The 26,253-nt window shown below is 40.0% G+C and overlaps 1 protein-coding gene across 7 annotated transcripts in view; it reads right to left on the minus strand.

The window, feature by feature from the left end:
* diaph2 (diaphanous-related formin 2) overlaps positions 1-26,253 on the minus strand; it is a 372,410-nt gene that overhangs the window by 124,176 nt on the left and 221,981 nt on the right. For all 7 annotated transcript variants that reach the window (XM_076739474.1, XM_076739476.1, XM_076739472.1 and 4 more), the window contains 3 exons: positions 17,748-17,849; positions 14,720-14,959; positions 7,843-7,972 (listed from right to left, as the gene is read on the minus strand). In XM_076739474.1, coding sequence (XP_076595589.1) covers positions 7,843-7,972; positions 14,720-14,959; positions 17,748-17,849 — 472 coding nt within the window. The remainder of the gene's footprint in view (positions 1-7,842; positions 7,973-14,719; positions 14,960-17,747; positions 17,850-26,253) is intronic.

Consider the following 26,253-nt stretch of genomic DNA (forward strand, 5'->3'; position numbering starts at 1 on the left):
CATTCGTGTACCTCATACCACACCCTATTAACTCCCACGATTAAATGGCAAATGGAATTCCCATTGAGAATATTAATATGCACCTAAATCAGATTGTCATTCAATTATGTCTGAGGGAGAATGGAAAAGTTTGACTACAAATCTAAGAAGGGAAACTTCACTGAGTGTGAAATCAATTTTTTTTTTCCAAATGTTGAAATGGTCGGTTGTTGGTGTTATTGGTCGTCATCGTTGTGACGCTCCCAATTTTTCAAGTGGCTGCATATCACAGCAGTGATGAAAGCTGCAAATTCAGAGCCAAGCCAGAGAGCCAAACCATTACTGAAATTAAAAAGAAGTCGCCAGATATCAAAATCGATGACAAGAAGCATGTCACTGCGCACTGGCAAAGCAGAAAGTAACACTGGTCGAGGTCAGCGGACACAGGTGGTACTATGGCTCATTTTCTCAGAGGACTATCTGCGGCCTATAATTGGTGCTGTTACCCAAAAGGAGGAAAGAGCTGGCAGTGGATAACGCCACAGAACCAGGTAAATAACCCAGAGAAGAACACAAATCTTAATCTTTTTAAAAGAAAAAACAGTAAGGTTACCAAGAGAAAATTTAGACACTCAAACGATGGACATCATTTGATTCTGGAAGGAGGAAAACTTTCAGCTGATCTGCTCTCTTTCTTTTCACAATAGCGTCTTATATGGCTCTATATTTCCATACAGACCACCTTTTTGATGTGCACATTCTGCTGATTGGAAACCTATTGAAAAATAGCACTGCTTAAATAACCGTGTGTCTCTGATTTGACCAAAATAATCACTGAATATGTGTATTTTAGATTTTGATCAACATTTGGAAGAAAACCGGGAACTATGGCACCAAAGAGTTATGAAAGTCAGAAGTCTTCTGGGAAAATCAGAAGGTTACCAGGCAAGCAGATGACACTCTGAATGATAATTTGGGTCAGACAGGCAGCGCTGCATTTAACTGAAAGCCTCTGCACAGTTTCTCAAACATTACTGTGCATATCTGTATCTATCGTAAGAAGTTTGGGACTTTAATTTGAATCAAAGAACAGTTTCAACACTGTTGCCTTCATAAATACACAAACGCAGTTCCAAAAAAGTTGGGACACCGTGTAAAACCTTAATAAAAACAATTTGCAAACCAACTATATTTACTGACAGCAAAGTGTTCCTGAGCCCATGCAGCAACGTCCTTTATACAATCGTGTTTACAAAGTGGTGAACCTCGCTCCATCCTCGCTTGTGATCGACTGAGCCTTTCCAGGATGCCCCTTTCATAACCGATCATGATCTATCACCTGTTACCAATGAACCTGTTTACCTGTGGAATGTTCCAAACAGGTGTTTTTGGAGCATTGCACATCTTTCCCAGTCTTTAGTTGCTCATGTCCCAACTTGTTTGAAACATGCTGCTGCATCAAATTCAGAATAAGCAGGTATTTACAAAAATCTTTTCTGCAATCAGGTGTGTGTGTCCAGCACTCTATTAAGACACGGAGAAGCAGGCACAGTATAAAGTTACTAAAACAGTGGCATAATGCAAAATACTACCCTCAGGCTAATAAAATAAAAATGATCAACACCGGTGTACTCAGTGTGAATGTGACATGTCTACAAACGCTGATAATGACAGAATCCTAAAAGTTTAATTAAAAAAATAACAAAATGATTTCCATAGATTTTTTTTTTTTGTTGAAGGGCAAGAGTAAATATGAAAGAATAAACAAGCTTAGAAAGTAGGTCAGGTCTCTTTTAAATGAACAGTTAATAGCTTCCTTTAACACAAACAACATGTCTTGTTATGATGTCTATTAATAGTGCTTTTCAGCTAGCCGCTGGCTTCTTTAGTAACACAGCCCAGCTGCTAGCAAGCATTTTCAAAACCTTCCCAAAACTTCAATAACTGCGTGTTTTCTCATCATTTTTTTTAATTGTGAGTCAACACACATCAGCTGCGAAATGAATGAACTTCATGTAAATCGTGAGTTTCTTTCACAGACAAACACGTCTTGAGCAAAAAGCAAACACTTGCGCATCCACTGCAGTAGTACTCAGTGTTTGGCTGGAATTATGTCCATTCTTCCTTAAGCTTCTGCAGCTGACTTTAGTAAGATAGCCTCCCTGGACTAGCATGAGGGAATAACTTCTCCCCTCCCCATGATTCCCTGCAACCCCATTGAAACCGAGAGACAAATGATCCCTTCTGTGTTACACCCCATCCAGAAAGGCATTTTGTCTACGTAATACAGAGCCAAGTGCTGCTAGGACTTTAAATGGGAAATGAGCACTGCTTTATTATGCTGCAGTGCCTTGAAATGAATGTGGATAATAGATATATTCACAGCGGTATTAATATCCTCAGAGTTCATCTTTTTTTTTCCTCCCCTCATTCTCCATTTTCTCTCTCACAGGCTCCAAAGTACTTTGCCCTTGGCTATGCCTTATACTAAATAGATTTATGAGAACATTTGTGTCATATTTCCTCTTTTCCCGGATTGTCAAGACAGATTGTCAGTGCACCACTGATTGAGTGGAATCACCACGCAGACTTAGTTCCCATTGTCAGGCCCCACATATTCATCTCTGAGGGGGATTTAACAAGGCAAATTGGCCAATGACACTTCTCTCAAGGCTTTGCCACTGCTATTAAGATGAGGTCAGGGGTATGAAAATAGTAGATTCTAACACTGCATCTCAAATGATTATAGCCACAATCTCCAGTAGTACATTTGTGAATGAATGCATATATAGTATATATTAAGTACATAACGTATATGTGTATATAATGTATATATATCAGTCTTGGCTACACTCTTATTCAGTGGTGCATCATCCTAGAAGAATGCATGATTAACTATTAACAAAGACAACCCTGTTATGTTCCAATAAAATAAAATGAGGGCAAGGTGAAGGAATTGGAAGGTAGCAGCTAATCTAGAACCAAAACTTTCACTCTTTATGAGAGTTCGAAACTGAATTCTTTCATTTATTAAAGTGTCTGGTCAGGGTGAAAAAACCTGATGTACGAGACATAGAGGTTTTAAAAACCTTCTGCACATTAAAATGAAGCTGCAAAATAATGGGAAAGAGAAGCAATCAGTATGTGGTGCATACAGTGCACCGAATCAGTCAAACACAGTATTGAGCGATCACAGGGAAGAGAAATTAGCTGTGCTTTGAGATGTGATATCTCACACCAGTTCGGTACAAGCGTGCCAGGAGCAATATTAAACCTGAGCCCATTTAAGGTTAAATCAAAATAGTAGATGAATAAAGAATACAATGGATTAGGGCTGCATGGCACACTGATATTATTAAAAGTATGCAAATGGTAACATAAACCAGGAGTAGATTCTATATACTGTAATGCAACTGATGTTTTCTGGTGCACTAAAATAATCACTTTGGGCAAATGAAGGATGTGCATATGTATCTATATCTCTATGTATATCTAACTTCAGTTGGCGGTGATGCCGTGCTGTGATGCTGTGACCAGTCCTTTTTTTCTTTCTTTCTTTATGGAGGGGGGGGGGGGCGCTGTCCAGAGCTCCTTCAAATCCTTCATCCTTCAGAGTGATTTATCAGTAGAGATCCAAGATGACATGATGGCAGGAGAGGCTACCAATCCCCTGCTCGCACAGAGATGGAGCTCACACTGAAATATGGTTGCATTTTGGACACAAAGCCAATAAGAAAAGCAGAATTGGTTTCTTGGCAAGGGAAGGCAACGGGTTAAATTTGGTGATGAACTAAGTATGAAATCTTCAAAAAAAAAAAGGAATAACTGTTTTTTATGTTTAAGGGATTACTACAAAAATGTGTAAGTTTTCAGAAGCCTAATTCATTCAGCACATAATATATATTATTACTGCTCAGAATTTTATTAAGCAAGGGTTCTCAAAAATGTAAATTTTGATCCAGGGAGTTTTAATAACGGTAAAAATTTGTTGCACTGGTCTCCAGACTCAACTTTGTACAGTGCTCGATATCAAGGTTAAAGAATTCAATAAGCTGCAGTGATATGTGATATGTCCATCCACGAGCTCTACCACATTTAAAAAGGAGGAGTTGGTGAATGACAGTGACGTCTCCTCAGCAGCTCTTCACTGTCTACAGTAGATGCTGGTGAGAAAACGTACTGACAAAAAATGTGAAGATCTTGTCTTTGTCTGTTATTCAGGCCGTAATGATTTTACCAGCATTGTCCAATCAATTCTTTTGGGAGAAAAAATAGAGCAGCGTTTTCTTGACTTTTTCTGACCTAAGTGAGAGGCAGACCAACCATTTATGCGCTTGCTTTTCTTTCTGGAGAATAAAACTTGGTGAGCAGAGAACAGTTAATTGAGAAATTGCAAAATCACTTCATATACCCAGACGCGTGTATGTTTAAACATACTTTAAATTGGTATTTCATAAAGGTACGCTGTGACCGCAGGTAAGCATGGAAATTAATGTATGCCTCAGGACTTTGATGTATTTCCATGCTTAATACAATACATGGACAGAGGTTTATGCTGTTTTAAAGGGAATACATCATGCTGCTTTTTTTTTTATTCATGTATGCTTGAAGGATAAAAACAGTGATGTTAAACAAGAAACTGTTGAGCAACTGCATACCTTCACAGAGGCTGCACAGTTATCGACTGTCTATGTAAATACACAGCTTGTTTTGATAATGGACACATATTAGAGGTTTTAAAATGGCTCTGGCCTTGCATTGAAATACAACTACATAGAGATAATTACATAACAATACATTTCTACTGAACCTGTGATCAAAGAAACTGCAGTGCGGGAGTCATCACAGAAAATTAAGTATTGTGTCAGTGCAAACAATGGTTGTTGTGTTTGTACCAAAAAATAATGACTTGAACCTTTTCACCAAATTCCATTTTACAAAAAAGTCATTTTTTGAAGATATGCTGTTATCTAACAACAACAACAACAACAAAAAGAAACCACCGAACAGGACAGAAGGAAAAACCTGTTTGATGGAGGTAATTAAGGTGGGAAGCAACTGTCACTGCCAAGTCGACCAGATCAAGACAGTGAAGGCAAAATGCTGCTCTGTATTATCCTCAGCAGGACCTCATTACATTACTCTACATTCAAGACACACGTTGAGACATTGTACACAGCGGTTCACTATACAGAATCACAATGCAATAGATGCAGGATAATTACAACTAAAATGTTTCCCTACATGTTTACAATGTGTAAAATCTAAAACGCCTCCACTATCACTGGAACAAATGACTGGCTGATTTCAAATAAGCCAGTCAATTACCCCAGTGAACATCTACTAAACAAACAGTTATTTTCATTTTACAATTTCATGACTGTGCTGATGCTGACAGGATCATTTCAAAGACATTCTGAGCTCAGTATGGTATAGACATGTGGGTGCCGAGGTAGAATTGAAAGCATTTGAGCCTTTTATTAAGGAGAGTAAAATAACACGGCACAGACAGTAATTTAATTAGTTCTGAAAATTAATTTATGTTAGTGTTCAGCCTTTATATGTTATAGTTTGAGTAAAAAATCTGCAAATTTATTAACCTGTGTAATTGCTTAACGAAAAAAATTAGATATTTTAAATGGGTCTTAATTTAATTTTGAATGTGAGATTCAGATGTGGCATTTCTGAGATGCTAAAAGTTTAATATCAAAACATATCTTTCACTAATATTATTGTTAAAAGCATGGCCCTTCTCTTTGTCCAGGTCCTATCTGGAACATGCTGCCCCTGCCTCTTTATAATCAAATGAATTTTAATCAAAATTGACCTCGATACAGGTGGGCTTTGATACTGTCTGAACCCCCGGAGAGAGGGGAAGTCTCCACAGGGAAGAGCTCTAATGCTGGTCTTATTTAAAGCGAACCTCTAGCTTTCATTCTCACTCTCCTCTGCAGCCAGGCTAGTCCATAAGCACACTGATTTCTCATGTACCAAGAGAAATAATCATATTTCAAATAATCATCTGCTGTAGAATTCACAGAAATTAATTTTGAATTACTGTAGTAAAAACATATGCACCATTTTGAATTGCGGTCAAAGCGGTGAAATAAAAACCAGACGATGGCAACATGGCAGGCCAGTTTCTCAGAGAAACAGCTCTGGAGGAGTAAAAGTCTGAAGCAGCCAATCAAGGGAGAGGAAAATAATCATTTCCAAGGGAAATTATCCAGGCACTGATTGCACTTATCGATGACGTTAACTCTACAACTACCAACTACTGTAGATGGCCATTTGATTGCATTTGAATCCGCAACATCGCCGTCAGTGTCCCTCTAAGTCAGCCCCTCCCCCGCTCGCCTCTGACAGTCTACAATCAGAGATCACATGCATGGGCGACAGGCTTTACACAGGTTCGTTCACATGAAATTTATCACCCAAGAAAGCACAACAGCACAGTGATTTTTTCCGTCCCGTCACCAGTGAGAGGATGAAGGTTGTATTGTCGACTGCTCCGCTGTCCTGTGTGATACTGTGTGTTTGTTTTAATTTAATTTCACTGGATCGGTGTATTATTTCCTTTATGTAGTGTAAACATTAAAGCCAAAATGAGTAGGATTTGTCAGTTGCGGTTTGTAAACACATCATTCAAAATTGGCTGCTCCTCTCCGCCTCAACAACACGAGAAGCGCACGCCCCCTGACCGCGGCTGCCAGATCCAGCGTACCACCTCGCCAGCGGGTGAAAGCCAACCCCAGACTCACTCTCGTTTTGGAATGAGAGAAGGATCTCTGGAGAAGGATCTGGAGATAGTGGTAAATAATTGAGCGATGCTCTACTGTTCTACAGGCAGTAAAAGCTTTGCAAAGACCCAGGCCTCTGATCACCATGTTCTCCTGTGCCTCAAAATAAATCTAATAAAATCGATTTTTAGAGGATCGTTAGCAGAGATTTCTGCTGTTCTCATACTGAGATTTAACTTGATAAAAACGCAGTAAAATATAGGAAATAAAACGTGTGAGGCAAAAAGCAGGAACATTTGAAATAGTGCAGATTTTTTAAAAATAAGCCCACTGGCTTATTTAACGATGGTGAGCCTTCCCGAGTCTCAAAATGTAAACAGGAAGTCTCCTTCATTGTTACAGCTCCATGAAAACCCTGTTTAATTGCATGTGATGGTCAGTGAAACAAGAGAAACAATGTTGTGCCCCATGTTTGTTTGCTTTTTTTTTTTTTTTTCTTTTTTTTTTGCATCCCTACTCCTTCAATAGTTCCTGAGGGGTTTGTGCAAGAGACATTTATTTGCTGGTTTCAGTCAATTAACTGGCATCTCCTTCATTTCCACGAAATGACAAAGTTGATATAATTCAAAATTTGTGCATGCAGACATCTAAATATATACAGCGCACAAAGACTATTCAGTCCACTTACACAATGGCTGGCAGCCTCAGTCAAGTGCATAATTAGTTGAATTAGATTAAATAACCAATTACGAGACTAACAAAGTAAATAAGCCTGCAGGGATTCCACCAAATGCTTGAGAATAGAATTAGAGTGGAATTAGTTTATTGACAGGCTGAATGACAGTGTGGTCAGACAAACAGCTCTATTCCTGTCACAAAGAGGGAGCGCGAGCTGTTGTCAAGGGATGAAATAGATAAGGGTGAAAATGTGGTGAAAATAAATTATAATAAATTAATGGATATAGGAAAGGCTTAAAAAAAAGTTACAAACATTTGTGGATATCTTTTGCTGGTTGCGTCGCCCAGCGAAAGACCGTTAAGCTAGATTCGTTCGCAGCTGATGTGTAACTTTTCTAACGCACATGTGCGTCTGACCGCGAGACAACCAGACACAGACACATACCTCTGCTGGCGCTCTCCACGTGCTCCAGTTCCTCTGGAAACCTCAAAATCGCTTTGTGATGCTCTTCACACTGCTCAGCCAGGAAATGAAGAAGCGTTGTGTTCTGACTGATGGATTTCGTGTCTCGGAGCTAAAAAAAAAAAAAAAAGATGTGAAATGTGAAATCTGCCTAATTTGTTTTCAGCACACAACTAAATGCATCTTTGTCTCCATGATGGAAACAACAATGGCTGGAAACAAATTTAAATAACAAGCACAACAACGTCTATGTCTGCCCTCTCAGAGGTACGGTCCATGGCCGTCAGCGGTCCATGGCCGTCAAGATAACAAGGACCCTCATGTAAGAGGTACTAGTTAGCGGTTCAGTCAAGCTCCATCAAATGAAGGACTGGATAGAGGCACAGCACATTAGGAGGAGATAAAATAAAAATGCATTAAGATGAGACATAACATATTTTCACATCCAATTACAGCCGGCCGAAAAGAAACAAACATGCACACATATATACAGTACATACAGTACATACAGTACATACAGTACATACACAGGTAACATGATACCACACCCATGAGAATAAATGAGAACAGTGAGGCAGGAAAGTTTTAATGAAAGTACTGTACTGTGTTTGCCAAGTATATGTTGGTGTGTGTGTGTGTGTGTGTGTGTGTGTGTGAGAGACTGTGATCATACACACAAGCCAGAGTCTCCACATCAGTGCATAGGGAACTTGTTCCATATTCATTCCCCACCGTGATTGCCATGCTGTTCGAACGGCATGCTGGGAAAACTAATTAGCACAACCCACCTCTGTGTACTCATACCGATAATATCCGCGCTGTAAACAGCCTGCAGTTGGACATGCCCACACATGTGCACATACAAACACACGTGTGTACATGCTGTCTCACACACGTGCACACACACAGACAGACAGACACACACACTCACACACACACACACACACACACACTTAGCAATAGCGAATTGAAACAATTACAGGCAGTCAAAGGCAAACCCTCACACACCAACACAGAAACACACCCACACAAACACACGCGCACACTCAAACACACACTTTCATTAGATGAGGATCAATCATTTGCTCACGTTGGATAATCACAATTTAATTTCATGGATTTTAAATTTTAATTTGTTTATTGTTATACCCCAAACTGTCATTACCACACAAAAAAAGTGCATCTGTGGTATGCTGATTTCATCTGCTAACTAATATTAGTAATATGTAATAAAGAGAGGGTAAACTGGGAGAGGTAAAATAAACATTTAGGGATTTGTAAATGTTAACAAACAGTACATTAACTGTAACAACAATTCTAAATAATGTGCTACAGAGGGGCAGTTTTTATCTCTAGATTGCAGTATCTTGTGCACCGCATCACTGACGCAACGTGGAAATGATTTAGAGTGGTATGTTTAACCTGAACTAATCTAGTGGCCATACAGGGGAGGCGAATGGGCACAAGGTGCGGTTTTATTGAGTGCAGTGGGTGTAAGTAGAGATGCAGCTTCAGGTAATAAGGCAGCCATTAAAATTATCTGATGATACTGGAAGCATATTAGCATTGTGAGGTGAATGTCACTGACATAATAAGACTGGACCACAGAGCCTACAAAGCATGTATATTCACTAATTCATAAACTCTTACTGCTCTACCAAAACCTGCTCTTTTAATATAAAACGTATGACTCTAATGAAATAACTTGTACAGCGTAATTTGTGCTTATCATTTCCGGGTTTCATTTTAAAGAACGTCTGGGCCTTTTGTGGTCAGAGAAAAAAAAATCTGGTGAAAATGAGAAACAAACACTGTAGTTTAAGGATTCATTTGTTTTGTTTTATCTTGTATTATTTTGTGGGCCTCTGGTGCATTTTCTCTCCTCTTTACCTTGAATTACTGGAAGCTTTCCCTGAGAGAGAGAACATGTAGTAGTTTACTGTGAACCGCGGTGAAAAGTGCGACAACTTCCAGCAGAAAAGCCTCTGTCAAAACCATCTTAAACTGATCTGCTCCTTTTAAAAATGTGGATATTTTACATGCAAAGAGCCTTAAGTAGAGCACAGTTTAATCAGTTGGCAGAAAAGTTTCAGGGATTGGTTTCATTGGCTGAACATGAGGAGTTTCAAGGCTCTAAAATGGTTTCAAACCCAATCAAAACAAGCGGGCCATTGTCTTAAACTGTGAAGCCTTAAATCTTCTGGAGCTGATATCAGGGGGATGGCAGTAGTCTGACTGACGGAGTCCAGAAATGCGTAACTAACACAAGGATAGCAAACATTATAATGCCATATGTGACCATTACACACATTTTGAAATGGAGTATGTTGAGATAAAAAGAGCTGTTGTTGGTAGAGGTAACACATTCTGCTGAGGGCCTCTGGAAGGGCAGAGGGAATCCTCCACAAAGCCCAAGGTGCTGATGTTATTTTCACACTATTTTACATCAGGAATTTCAGTCAATGCAGCTTTAAGGTATCGTGAGAACTGTGCCAGGGGCTGTGGAGTATCTGCGAACAGGCTGTGTGTCAAAGTTTGGGGCCATTTTTAATCAGAGTCCATCCCTTGTCCTGGCTGTTTCAAAGTTTTGGGGTAAAAGCCAAAAGTGAAAAGGGCTTTTACAGCCAGAGCTCCTCCGTTCAGGTATGTTCTCCTCAAAGAGCGCAGGCTACCTGTAGTTTCACCTCAACTCTTTGCTTTAACACTGCCTCGATCAAATGCCTTTTTATAGCTGCCGTTTCTTTACACAAGCTGCTTACAATGTGTCTTATCCCATTATGTTTTAATGGCGCGACTGGATGGAGCGTCTGTAAATGCTGATCCTTCAAACAAATCTGTTCATTTGAAGAAGATGGGGGAAAAAAAAAAAAAAAAAAACGCTGCCTCATTGCCACGCTGCTGAAAGCAAAGTCTGAACCGTGATATCATTCAATCTTTCAGATCATAAATTGCCTTGAGGAAGCATTATTCCAAATCCCTCACTAGTTAGTGCCGTACATTCCAATATATTATTACACACTACCAGCAAACATGCTTCCACTTAAATTTCTAACTCGAAAATAAAAAAAAATAACACAATAATTAACTGATAACAGAAGAAGTGGTGATGAGAATATAGTTTCTCTCTAACAGAAGGGTTGTCGGGTCTTGACCAATCAATCAAACTATTACTACAAGGAAACATACATTATAAATAAATAGAAAAGCATACAAGGCCACCGCTGAGAATGAGTTCTGTGATGCAACCATCATTTCAGCTGAGGAAAAAGTTGTATTTTGAGAGCAGGAGGCAAGGTCACACTGATGTTAGGTAGATGACTCCATGACACTGAGTCAAGTGCCTAACAGATAGCCTGGACTGCTCTACCTAAATTGGACACAAATCATTGCCATGTGGTCTTTAATTATTAAGCAGAGCCTGTGAAAGTGTTTTTCCCTCAGTAAGACAGGGACAAAACCCAGGAGAAGGAGCGAGTTTGTTTTTCAGTCATACGGCAGATGGTTTTATCCATTTACCCAATATGTTTCATTATGGAAACAGTCTCTTCTGCAATCTTAATTATCATGCGTATTTTTATGCATGTTAAGCGTTTCCTCCTCACATTGCAGGTATTCGTTCAGTTTAAAACTTCCCCATCATGTCATTTGCTCACGGTTTTCACACTGAACCACAGTGACATGAAATCCACATTTCACAGTCGTCCTTGTAAAGCCAGAGCGGACGTTCGGCTTGTTGAATGTATGTGACCAGGCTGGCTCCCAGGAGATTTGTGTGTCCTTGGCCAGACAAGGGGCTGTAGTGGAGGGCTGTAGGTGGGTCAGCGTATGCCCTTCCCATCATCAACCTCTTCCTCCCTGATGAGCCCATTAGGTACCATAGACCTGCCACCCAGGGGGCCATTTACTTGATTGACTAAAGTGAGAAAGCAGACTTTTTTTCTTGTCCATCTATAATGGCCCAATCAGCCCCCTGAGGCATTACCAGGCTCTACACTGACACTCCATACTGATTCAGTCAGCTTGCAGGAATACAAAAGGCACACTGGATTCACCATACTAAAGCCCTTTTCACACCTGCAAGATTGCTGGCTTCAAATATGCATGTAAGGCGGTGGCTTTTGGCATTCACACTTAGCTCTCCCATATGGAAAATCCCATGTTGTGCATTTTCACATGACATGACTGATCCATTTGACATGATCGTTTAGGATAGATCCCCCTTTTTTTTTCCTACTCCCAACGGTTGTAGAACTGCCACAGAACAGCAGAGAGTTTGAGAATAATGACTCCAAAGAGAAAAAGTGTTAGAAAGATGTTTTTGTAGCTTCTTTAAGTTGTTTATCCCCACAGCTTGATTGCCAACCTGTGGCGGCGCCGGGAGGAGGGGCTTGCCCCTGCTTCAGCACCTCTCAAAGCACTCTGTCGGCTGCCCGATGAATTTTCTCATCAGTTTTCTCATCAGTTAGATAAGACATTAAACACTGTCGCCTATGCTACACGGCACCATGGTGCCAAAGCTACTTGAAACGGACAAGACAACAAAGTGAATTTTTGGCTCTCTGTTAAATCCTAATTTGTTCACATGCTGTTGAGTTAGGAGATATTAATGTTTTGCTGGATCTTTATCCTGTAAGCAGTTGGCATGAAAGAAAGTTGAACATTTAGGGCAACTTTTTTTTTTTTTTTTTTTTTTTAAGCGTTGTGTTGATGAAAATCCTGGAGATTTCCTTTTTAGTAGGGGGGAAAAAAATCCTCAAAAAAAGAAGAAACTTTAAAAATCTGTTATACTGCTGGAGCCTAACTCTGTCAAGGAACTTTGTTTGAAAAATGTCAAAATAATGACTAAATGTGAAAATAGAGATTAATAACTGTCATCTTAAAAACTGGGTTGTTGAGAAAATGTGTACAAATACGTACATGGACGACACGTATATATTGCAGAAAGTCATCCTTCTGGCCAATCCTGATACCGGTTTTAAGACTCAGTTTTTAACTCACATCATTATTGGAAAAGCAACAGTTAAAACCCAAACAAAAAAAACACACTATACTCATTCATCTCTATAACTATCAAATAAGCAACTTTCCTAGTAAGAGTCCCACTTTCAGAGCCAGCTTGCTCTTGTGGTTGAAGTGCCATTTTAAAATCCAAGCTTAAAACCCTGTTTTCATTGTGACATGACTAACTCGCGCTTTGTCTACAGTGGGCTGACAGACTTCTCTCTTACCTTAGCTTAAGGACTCTTCCTCTTAGAACACAATGTCTGAAAGCCTCTTGTCTCACTGTCTGCCTGATGTAAGTTTGAGTGTGTTTGTGTGGCTGAAAAGGTCTTCTTCAAGAGCTCGGTTGTGCTTGGTATAGCTGTGTGCGCGTGGCTGCCAGTTCCCTCTTTCACATCTTTGCATGCTGTGATTTTACCTGGCAGTGGACTCAGATGCTGCCTTTTTCTGGCTCAGGTTCCACTGTGGTCCATGCCTCATCATGGTTCTGATTTTTACTGAAACATGTTTCATTTGATTGTTGATTAGGTTCTGCAGATCTTAGAGGACGTAGTCTCTGTAAAATTCTTTGAGGCGAGCTTGAGAGAGGCCCCAAAAAATGACTTGCCATGACATCTGTTAAGGCAGCATTTCTCATAGAGCGAGAGAATCTTGTGAGCATGTCTCTATTATCTGAGAGCAGCGTTTGATGAAGGCAGGGCAGGTCTGACTCACACTGATACGCCTGCATGTCAATGTATACTTTCAAAGCATGATACAATTACATCTCAATGACTGTCACATAAAACAGTGATGCAAAACAGTGGAGAATATTATAACTAAATGATCAAAAACGTGTAGATAACTACTTGTGTATGTTTAGTTGGGCAACATTACTTATAAAGTAACTTGTTACATTACAGGATTACTGCCTTTAAAAAGTAACTTGCTACATTACAGTGTTACCTGCCGAGAAAAGTAACTCACTAGAGCACCTTTGCTTTACCGAAAATGAAAAGCTTTTTAAGATTCCTAACACATGTTGGTTGTCCGGAGGGCACGTAGCCTGCTGTACGTCTACCCTTGAATGCATTGCCTTGAGCATTATCGTACAGCCTAGTCTACAGCCCATAATCTGCAATTCTGTAGGGTAATAGCAGGAATAACTTCCCTTTGCAGGTCTTTATTGAAGATTATGTTTGATTACATAGAAACTGAGGGCACCTGAGTGTTGTGGGCTGTGCTTGGTTTGCAGGTGCTTCTTCAGATTTGAAGTAGAGCTCTTCGCAGCTGACAGACACTTATCACCCTGGCTCAATTTGCATTCCACTGTGATGCTCTTGTCCCATTCACCCACAAATTCAAAATAATGTGAATACCTCACCGTCGTAAAGCCCTTCTTCTCTGCCATCTCGAGCTACAGGTGCACACTGACACAACAGTGGGATTTGGTGCCTTCCACTTGTACGCAGCTATGCCCATCAAGTAGCAAAGAAACAATCCAGACTCTTCTGTGTGGTTCCATGATGGTGGAACATGTTATCTAACTCAATTCAACCTTCAAAATCCCTCTTGGTCAGATCACAACTTTCTCAAAGAGGACTTACTCACTTCCTGACTGTTTTTTCTCTCACTCTCTCCGTCCTGTTCTTCATCAAATAAAAACTAATTTATGCACATATGTGTCAGTTTGACACTTGAAAGAACATTTAAGAAGGAGTGTTACGTGGACTTGCCTTCATTTTGGGACAAAAGCATCAAATGAATAAATGTAAACTTAAATGAATTGATGTATATTTAGAAGTAGTTCATGTTCAGGTATCAGACATTTTCACAACATGGTGTTAATCTGTGTGATGCGGTGCTGTGGTGGCGTTACCTTGCAGAGGAAGCTGATGTTGAAACCAAACGTCTGGGCATTCCTTGAGCCAGCATTCATGTAATTGCCAACCAGCAACACAAACTCCAGGAGTTTGCAAAAGGCTTCGCTCTTCTTCACCTCCTCACAGGCGAATGTCACATTCATGATGTCTGGCCGGATGTTGTTCACCTGCTCCTCAAACGTCAGCTTGAACAGAATGCCGTTGAGACGTGGTCGTAGAAGTTTTACTGAACTCATCTGGGCATAAAAAAAAGAAGAAGTGAGGAGAGCAGTTTGTGTTGTGTACAAATAAATAACCAAGGCGTAGTGCAATCAGTTACACACTATGAATATGTTCAGACACAAATGAAAGTCTCATCTTCTGCCTTCCACCTGTGTGGATTTATTTATTTATTTCAAATAACTCAGTTCAGCTACCCTGCACTTTGTTGGCGTAATTACTTTTGTCAGATCTCTATGAAATTTCTGTAGGGAGTGCAACCCAACATGGTCACATGTAATCACTGGCAGCCATTTTCAAAATAAACACCCATGTTCTGTGCAGGGCTGGGAAAAGCTTGATGGCTTATTCGCATTAACCAGCGATACAAGCAATTTCATACTTTATGTGATCCGTAGTACGGAAGTGCGCTTCTGTTACAGTGCCATCATTAACCACAGGTGTCGCCACATCAACCTGAACTGAAATCTTTGAGCGTCACTTTAAGTAAAGAGCAACACCATCGCGACTCACTTAGACAAATAACATATCAATAAATAAAACTTATCTGCAGAAAAGCACAGAAAGCTCAGTAAATGTTACGATTACAATTCTGCTCCTCACAATCTCTCAGATTAGTGTATTTTAGAATACTAATTCATACTATAGTTTTTCATAACATGATGAAACAAAGACAGAGAAGGAAATCCGACACGTGTTAGGTTACACCACCCGTCAATTCGAATCTCTAGTGTAATTACCGCTGTGTCTAGTTTAATGAACCGAAAATCAACTAGCCTCTTCAGCAAATGGGAATAACCTCTTTCCTGCCTCCCTCCTGACGTTCATATGGACAAAGGAATCCCCCATTAAACAGATTTGTCATAAATAATATAACAGCCTCAATCAATACTTCTGGGCCAAGGACTGGAATCACTGAAGCCAGACGAAAATGAGAGGAAAAAATAGCTATGAAAATGGGAGGGAATTAAAACAAATAGGGTTTTGGCTATAAGATATGTGGCAAATCAGCAACCACAGACAAATTCTACAGATTGCTGCATAATCCGGTGCTTGAAGGCAACCTTCAGATCCGGCCCATAATGCTTCATTACTGCTCAAATTTATTCATGTGTATGGGCAAGCTGTCTGTCAAACAACGCCCCCCCGCACACCAATATTCCCACCCACCTCAATTCCTTGCACACACGTGTGCACACACATACACATGCACAAACACTCCTCCCCTCTCCCTCACTTGAATTGATTTGTATACAATAAGGAGAAATCACAATGAAAGCCAGCACATTGGTGACAGCTCTGGCAGAGAAAAGCTTGAACATGGCTTATTTCCCAGGGGAACTAAATAGCTCTGCATTGAGGAGCTACTTCATCAGTGGGGAGGTATATGATCACAAAATTGGAGAGATCACGAGGGAAACTGCCACCCCATGCTTCATTACATCTCCTAAAAGACACAGGCAAAAAAGCCTTCAACGACTAAAGAGAATAGCTGGGGAGATGGAGCACTTTTGCAACCCTTGGGTCTAATTGAACACTTCTTCTGTAACACTGTGTAATGTACCTGTATGATCTCGTTGTAAAGTTAAGTTTAAAGATAACACATTCTTTTACAGTTGCCTAAAGTGCTGGGTATTCACTTGGTAAATGGATGGCAAGAGCAGTTAATTAAAAAGTAATTACAGCTGTAACTAAGTGGAAAAGGTCAGAACAGCTTGATGATGTACTTCCCTTCTACACCTGATTTACAGTACAACTCTGCCTTTTCACGCAACCTCAATACCAGGTGGAGCACAGGCCGGCGTGAAAAGGTAAGTAGTAGTAGGTCAAGCTGTCAGCGCATAGTCATCACACCTCAAGATCAGCGTCCCATGGTGCAAAAAACAGGTTGCAGGACAAAAGGACGTTTACGTGGGACAAGAACACACAACAGATGATCATTAATTTAAAACCTTAATTATGTCAATTACATCGATAGAAAAGGTCAGATTGGGCCTTAAATGTTTGCCTACTTAACCTCAGCTAATTACATGGGAATCATCACATATTTGTCTGGTGAATGCCTACTTCTTTTTGATGCCATACTCCAAGTAACAATATGTTACCCACAATATGATTTATCCTTTTGTCGGAGAAGAAGATAACTTTGGCAAGTCGTTGTAAATCGATTAGAGGATTGGGATACATCACCAAGCTGGCTGACTACAGCGGCATGCTTTTCAAAGAACTTTATTACAGACAGGATTCATAGCCTTAGGGTATGATTTTATCATGAGACAACATTGACAGTTGATGTCAAAAATATGGCGTTCACTGAATTCCTGATGCTGAATCCTCATCAAAAATGATTGAACTGTTCTTTGCTGGAGTCAAAGTGCCTTTTTTTTTTTTTTTTTTTTTAAATCATAGCTTCTGTCATTCCGAAGTTGGGTTACCAAATTGTGACTCTTTTATTAAATATGCCCTTTATTTTGTTAGATGTTTTAATTAAACATTACTGCAACTCCCTCTAAATTATACATTTCTTCATTTCCTGGTCTCTTGCTAAACCGCTGTCCAAATCCAGCAGTCCCCTGCAAAAACAAAGTGTATGAAACAATGCTGTTTGAAGGCAGACAAAAGTGCAACAGTGCAGCGCATGTGTCTGAGGTGTAGAGAGACAAAAAGGATGAGTAATGAATAAAAAACTGAATTTCTCAACTGTGCATGCTTGCAAGTGTTTGACTACAGCAGACTGGGAGTACGACTGTGCATACTGTGTATTCTCTTGGGCCGATCCAGTAGTCACCAGGAAATTATACTCACCACAATGCCAAACTGCTCTGACTCCACTAGCTCTTCATATTCACCCTTTAGTTCCGCTAGCGCACTCAGCTCTTTCTGCTCTGGCAGGTTCTTTATCAGGTTCTACAAATGGGAGAACACACACAAACACACACACATACAGAGCTAGTGTTAATGCAAATCTTATTTTCTGTCCATGTCAGGATAAAAATCATCTCACAGACAGGGATGACAGGGTACCATACAGAGTAGGAGAAGAAAAGAGTCCATAGAAGCAAAGCTTCTGAGAGTGCTTCTATTCAACTCACCTGGTTTGGCTAACAGATTGAAAAATGACATTTTTCAAACATTAAACTAGAAGCAAAGGAAGAACAAGAATTCACGTGTAAGGCGTGTTGTGCATTTGTTTTGTGCATTTGTTTTTCACCTTTATTTTTCATCATTTTTCACCCCATATATTTATCTTTATTAGACCTACACTTTCAGTCAGAATGCAAAAAGGTTTGCTGGTGGTGTGGTAGAAGGATAAGTAGATAAGGTCGCATAATCACTGCTCACAGTTGGCTTTTTACTGTGACATTGGTGGTCCTTAGCCAATTACCAAAGGACCCTCAGATATGACTGACCTTCTGCATAATCCACATCACCTTGCAATTGTCTTAAAAATCCATGCAACGGGTTTGCCATCACTTTGCTGTTAAATTTGCAGAAGCTGAAAAAAATCGGAGGTTGATGCTGCTGGTGAGGTTGGAGATTAAGATGGAGATGAGGACGATAATGGGAGGGGCTCTGTTTTCCGTAAATGTTAATTGTTTGTGTGAAGGTCAGCCAAGTTAATAAAATTGACCACAGCGACTTTTTCCCCTCTTTTTCTCTGAGGAGAAGAAGAGGAAGAAGTGCCCTTTTCCAGGTCTTCGCGAAGCGTCCTTCCTCATTAGTTTGCCAAATTATATTCAGCTCAAGCAGCCTGGTGCAGGGTCACGTGACCAGATGGGAATCTCGACAGGGGAAACACAGAGCAGACACTGCTACTGGGCCACGGGCCTGGCTGACCACTGAATAGACCTCAGCAGCTATCACAGGCACCATGGCCAGAGTCTACTGCCCACTAATGATGACATCTCTGTCCTTCCCTCAGGGAGTTCAGCAATGTAAAAAGTAAGCCATAATGCAGGCCTGGCATTCCGGTTTGGGAGGGAGCCATTATATCAAATGTTGCTTGCTTTTGCTGAAGCTCCAATTAGGGTCTCCGGCAAGCAATGGTGCCACGATAATGAAGGCTTTTGATCATATCAGCAGAAGTAGAAAGGATTGTTGATGATATAAAAAAACAAAAAAAAAACATACTATTTGTGTAATTGGATTTGTAAGGATGGATTTATATTGGAGTTAAATGATGACTGCGCACATGGTTTTCCTTTTTTTGTCCCCTTTTGGTTCCAAGCAATGGATATACTGTTCTGGATACTGTATTATACTATATACAAAGCTAATGTCGCCAATTATTCACTCATGGCCTTTCATAGAGACACTCTTACTGATGCTCTTCCATAAACCTGATGGCTTTTTCATAAAGAAGTGACAAATGAAAAATAATGTTATTCTGAACCTGAGAGGCTTTTTTATCATTATTGTTCAGAAATGCAGGTTTTAGTCACAGTTTAACTATTGACTGAAATGCACATGAAAACCTGAACAGAATTGATAATAATTAGCTTTTTCTGAAGAAGTCTTATATAAAAAAAAAAAAATCTGCCAGCCTTCAAGAGAGAGCACAACACATTGTACATGAAATTCGTCTCTTGAACTCTCAGAGACATTAGCAGATGGATTAGTAATAAAGTTCTTCTTGACAATGTACCACTTGTTCTGAATGGAACCACATCAACACAGCAGCAAACCATTCATCCAGTGAAACAGTTAATGCTAACAGTGTGGCAAAGCCGATTATTTAGGCTGTTCTTTGGCACTGATTCCTGGGCAAAGTCAAACAATTGGGGGAACGTTTTCACCCTTTTACATTAAGCCTGTCATAGTGCCTTTCCATTTGAGTTGTGTATGGTTTGGTGCAGTTTGGAAAAGGAGGTGTCCTTGGACTTATTCTCAGCCCACTGGTAATATATGTTTCGTCTTTGGTGAGGTACAGTAAGCATACATACAGACAGAACTAAGAGCATTCATTGGATTTGCCATTTCCAAAGTGGAGGCCTATGTAATTATTAAAAGTTGATTCAATGTTCTGAAAGACGTGAAATTATTCTAAAATATGTCAAAATGCGACAGTTGTACAAATCAGAAAAACACGACGAGGTAATGGAAAATCAAATCCACCTTGTGCTTGTCATTGCATTTGTCTGTCATCTTGTTAATTATTAGAAACCCCATAGAGCACAATTGACACAAAGGCAGCACCATATGTGTGGCAGTGTGGGAGATGTGGGTGATGATGCTGGGCCAGACTCCTCACCACAGGCCACCAGACACACACAGCAGTCTCGGAGAGATTACTGGAAGTATGCTAGCAACACTACACATTCATTTACCGCCTTGGGTGAAGATGAAGGCGCCACATATCAGTACACTTGCCAAGATACAGCAATCCAAGAGCAAAACAGCAATAGCAAAATTTGGTTGGTCAGGTTAAAATCTCATAAATCCTACTCAGTATCTCCTTGTCATAAATAAAAACAGATTGTAGGCTGAATGTGCGAAAAAATGAATATGTTCAATAACTGGTACATGTATACTGTAAATCTGATGGAAAATGGAAATACATATAGAGAGAAAATTCTGTGAAAATATGCATCACACTGCTGATACAGTACGAGTTGCGGATACAACATTGGGATTAATTTACTTTTCTGAGCTGGTTGTACAAGTAACAAGCAACTTCAACCCAGGCTAAGTTTAGCTAACAGAAAAAAAAAAGATAAGCTACTCTAATGAAGGAAAATACGACAGAAAAAAATGAGGGAGGTGACAAGCTTACGGATCATTTAAGCAGCAAACAGAGTTTATGAAGATTGGAGGGGTATGTATTTGCCAAAACAATAAATCAAATATATAAAGTTACTAAACAAGAGACATTGATGAAACTTCTTAGCTTGCTGATGACGTTAAAGTTTTATTACAAATAAAATACGTGGCTGTTTTTCCAGTTTTATTTCTCATCAGCTAAAATGTCTAAGAAACAGATGTTCCATCCACTGACAGCCCGCTGTAACACTATCATATCTCCTGCCCCTTCACGTAAATATTATGCAATTTAACTTTTTATTATTCAATGAGAGCTTCTTGAGTTGAAACCATTTTGCAACTCTCACCAATCCCTCGCTTGTGCTGTTTCTCATGAGTCAATATGAGATAAAGTCATGTTGGTGTCATCAGCAAACACAGTCGGAAAAGAAAATTTACAAACTCATGAAAATATTCATGTGTTGATTGTCACAAGTTTCAGCAGTGTAGATTTTTATGCATATCTTTATCTTGGCTCCCAAAACTGGCTTTTTGTGAATTCAGGGTGTGATCATTAAAGTATGTGTTTCAGCTGTCAATCCACCGTGTGCTCTGTTTGACTAATCGGAATCAGTTAATCATTGTCAGGGACAGCGGCAGTCCAATAACACGAGCACGAGCACGATTTATGTGAATGCACGCCTGTCAAAATGTGTTAAATTTCAATTTAAAGAGCAACAATAACACTAATGTGCAAATAATTGGTTTTGGTTGTTAATCTATTCTGAAACAGATTAGGATATCACTGCACACAATACTCAATCAATTTTCTTTACATTTACAGCCACAGGTCAACACAAGGACACTGAAAATGGTGTTTACCCTTCACTTTAACTTGGAACTGTACATTTTTTGGTACATACGCTATATGCAAAATAATTAATTAATTAATTAAAGTCCCCCGAAACGTGAAGCCTCCAGCGCACACACACTGAGAATGAACCTTACAGTGAAGCAGGAAATCTGTTGTCCAGCAGTTCAACATATACATATAGATGCTGGATTTTTAATGGAGGAGAAGGAGCAGATGTCATTTCAAATATTTTAACAAGATAACTGACTCTTTTTGTGAACAGGACATATTAGAGCAATTTATACACATGTTAAAACTTTAACTACACATAACAAATATTGATGAATTAATCCCACTACTGCTACCCAGAGTGTGAAAGGTCTGTGCTTGAAGATCGGAAGCGGATGCCAGAGCAAAGGAAAGTGCAAAAGTAATGAGATACATGTTACGGTTCACTAAACATTTGTAGAGGATGGCAGTATCTGTAGGGCTTTCACTTTCATACTTTGATCTCTGCTGCCGTCAACTAGCTTCCAGTGAATCAAGTTCACAGTCTCACAGCACCGGCAAACGGATGCCAAGTTAATACAGTTTAAAAGGTGGGGGCGGGGGTGGGGGGTATTAGGCATGATTTAAGCGTGAACTTAATCATCCAGTTTACAGCGCTGCATGCTGTTGAGGACAGCAGGTGGTGCCAGGTCAAAATGGTAAAAGAAACATTGATATTCAGAACACAAAGAATGACAGTCAAAGTGCGCGCTATGTATATACGTACAGAGATTATATTGTGGCAAAAAGCTGAATTGTAAGTCGATCCCTTCCTTATGTGTCCATCTTCCTTCCTTTCCTGAGCTGTAACACGCACCACCCTTGCTTTGCGATCCCTACGCTGTGACACATACTTAAGCATGTTTCCAGTGGTAATGTCGCAACGATAAAGAAAACCAAAAAACCTTAAGATGCAGCCTGAGACGCGTCAATCCATAAAGCTTTTCTCAGAGCAATAAAGTCCTTATTAAACTGGGTTAAATGAAGGAGAAAACAGGGAGAATCACCTGATGTCTGAAGGATGATCGGAGTAAACTGTGCTCCTCTCTACTTGGTCTTTGGGAGGTTTACAACAAAGACAGCAGAGGAGCCGTGTCTGCCGTGCGCTTGACAGATGTGATTTTCTCCTTTTAATTGATTTTCTCCTCAATTTTGGGACACAGAGGAACATGTGGTACTTTGCCCATGCTTTGTGATGAAGAGCAACACGGGACTGCCGTCTCCCCGCAGTGACACCTCAGCAGGCTCCCTATCTGGCTCATGGCAAATCAGTGAAGACTTCAGTTTGAATCAATAGCAAAGTAATAGACAGACAAGCCGACTTCTCAACGTTCTTCAAGTCTAACTTCCCAAACCAACGCTTGACAGTTCCAAAAAAGACATTATGTGGAATTTCAAAAGTTGTTTTTGTTTTTTTGTGTGTGTTATTTATTTTATTTTTTTTCCAAACTAAACTTAAGAGTCAAAAGAGAAAAAAATAACTTTGCACAATAGTTTGTGGGTGTAGACAGCATCCATCTCAAACAAAAGGTTACTACCACAGAACTGGAAACTGAATATGTGGAACAAAGACTATCAAGTTGTGTTTTTGTTTATGAGAATGGGGACAGTTTTGACAGATAATGCTCAGTAAAATGAAGAGCAATACCTTCAAAACGCAGTATTTTTCTCTGAATGTCTTTAATTTTACAAAAACCCGCATCCATTTTATTTGAAATACTAAGGTTTTATCTTGTGATTGTCTTGAAAATGTTCACTAAGATTAGCACGTTGAACCTCAATGATTAGAGGAGAACTCAGGAAAGTAAACAAAGGACAAACAACAACAACGAACCGCAAATCTTGTCTCACAGGTAAATATGTTAATGAACATCAGTCGTACAGGTTGTTGTAGTCTGACACAATCTACGCCCTGCCAAACCACACAAACACCTCAAATCTCACTATGAGCAAAGCTACAGTGACAGGCTGACAGGCAACAAACTGAGTGTGACAGATTCTAAAATCGCATTAAACTAAATGAGAACTGCAGTCTGCGAGAAAGACACAGACACAGTGAGAGGGAGGAAGAAAGGTTGAGAGAGAGAGATAGAGGGGGGAGGGATTAATTTGAGGGCTGGGGCTGGGAAACCTGACAGACTTAGTGTGACATTAAATGTGTCTTTTTGAAGGAAATATGGAGGAATTCCTTAAATGTGCACACCTGAGCACTTACATTTACCATGAAAGGTGTGAAGCAGGATTAAGAGGGAAATTATCGAGGCAAAGAGAGGGTTCACATAGAGAAAGAGAAGAGATAAACAAGGAGATAGAATGTGGTAAAGGGAGAGACAAGGACACAGAAGAGTAACAGAGACAGAAAAAAACAAGAGATAAATGAACTGTTTCTGAGGCTTATTCCACCTCCACCTGAATCTGCTCTGAGCCCTCAGGACGTGAGAATGCACATATGATCATTTAATGGTATCAACTTTGATAAAACAGTTTTTAATTAAGACATGAAGACAAGCTTTATGCTGAACATTTGCTTAAAAAAACCCCCAAACTTGTCAATACGGAAAAAGGGGATGAACTTTGCTGCACCGCACTGAGTTTATTCAATTCTCATTTGTGAATATTCTTCCTTTACAATGCCCCATACAGTCATCCTAATACAGTGTTAGCATATGATGAGACTGTCAATCAAATAAGAAGAGAGCTAGCATGCAAAACAGTAATAGAAATTAATTTGTTTGTGGAGTCTGCTGTCTGAGAGTGTTCTCTGAGTGATGTGCCATCTGTCACAGAAACAAAGACGCTGAATTGGAGAGTGAAAACAGAAAACTAATTTTTACTCGGTAAAGAAAATACAGCACCCAGTGTGCCTGAGGAGAAGCTGCATGGACTCCACCTAATCAAAATTTAACTGTTGTGCTGTATTGTGCATGAACTTGTCTGGGTGTGTGCATTTCAGCGCGTGTGTTTGCGTGAGTGTGAGTGTGAATGTGTGTGCTTTTAATCAATATTCAACCTGAGGACAGAGTACCTGGCCTGTACCCTGTGGCTAGAGATCAGCAGCTTGGTGATGATCAGTGAAAAGTACATGTAGTACCTTGGGTCCTGGCCATCAATTTCTGAAGCGCATTTGATATTGCGCCAAGCTAAACCTTGCCTCTCTTTCCTCTGCCTTTACTTTGTTTATTCAATACTTCTCCTTTCTGTCTTTTTTTTTTTTTTTTTTCCCAGCGCCACAAAATCAGCATAATGTATTTCACATTTCATTGTTAAATTAGCATTTGATGCGGAAGAGAGTTAGGTGCCGTGTGCCAAAATACACCACAATTAAGCCCAAGGGGGACCCCGTTTCTCCTGCTTAAACTCTAATCCAACAGGCCCAATGCACAGCCAGACTTATCGCCTTGCCCCACATGTGCACTTTTACACCATGCAAATGATGCCCAACAATGTGCCAGGCTGCCACAATCACCTGTTGTTACAGCAGAGAACAAAGGCTGGCATGGGCACTGCCAGGCGCTGCAGCCAATGGGCTACCACGTGTAATGATGAACCCATGCATATGGATGAGCATCGTGGTGATCTGGGTGATTGACAAGAGAGATAAACAATAATAACAAGCAAGGCTAGTGCGAAAGACTCCTGAGAGACCTGGCGGAAAGGTTGTTGCCATGGCGAGGTGAAGGGAAGTAGCGCAAAGCTGACAACGCTGGCGTTCAGTGTGAGACAGCCTAGTCAGTGTGTATTAGGATTTCATGTGGCACACGATGTAAATTGCTACAATTTGAAAAGAAGGGGACATTATTATTTTTTAAAAACATATATCAAAAAATAATTGGAGAGAAGATTGATGTGTGCGTTTCCTGAAGGGCCGAGCCATGTGGAGCTTTTTCAACATGCAGGGTGGAGCCGATTGGGCAGACACTGCTGCAAAGTATAATGTTTATGCGTTGAATCCGTTAGTTATTTGTGTTAAATCAAAAGTAGTCACTGCAGAAGTCCATGTTTTAGCTCGCTAATGTTGGACTGTGTTGTCATCACTTCTCTGTTGTCAGTTCACAGTATGAGCTGATATTAAATAAAACAGCGCCACATCGACTGTCTGGGGATCAAAATCGTGCTGGTAAATCAAAATGAAAGAAATGTAATTTATATTAGTGTGCAAACTACGACAGCACATTTCAATTCCCAGACAAGGAAGGCAGACGTATGGCACCAGACGTCTGAAACAGTAACTTATTTTTCACCGGGTCATGACAGTGTGGTGGTAGGAAACAAGAACTTGGGATAGCTGTTGCTAAAACAGATGATGGTTTACAGATAGAGACTTACAGATGCTGGGAAATAAGATGCTGCATTAATGGGTGACTGTTTCCATGTATCACTCATATTTAAATAAGAAACTCGATGGCCAGAAAGAGGAAATAAAACAGGTGTTGGTCTGACATTCAGTATGTCCTCGCATGTGGTATAATATGACTATAAAAATGCTGTGACACTAATTAACCATTAGCCATATTACAGCTTTCTACTGTCATTTTGACTTGACGTAGATTTCCATGCTGAATCAGGATGTGCAAAGACTGGTAAACATGGTACGATTCTAAAGCTTATCCTAAATCATAAAATGAATACAAATGTTTCCCACTGTTGAGTTAAGAGCCCTGAAACGTCAGC

The sequence above is a fragment of the Chaetodon auriga genome, chromosome 9 (genome assembly GCF_051107435.1).
Source record: "Chaetodon auriga isolate fChaAug3 chromosome 9, fChaAug3.hap1, whole genome shotgun sequence".
In the NCBI taxonomy this organism is placed as follows: Eukaryota; Metazoa; Chordata; class Actinopteri; order Chaetodontiformes; family Chaetodontidae; genus Chaetodon; species Chaetodon auriga.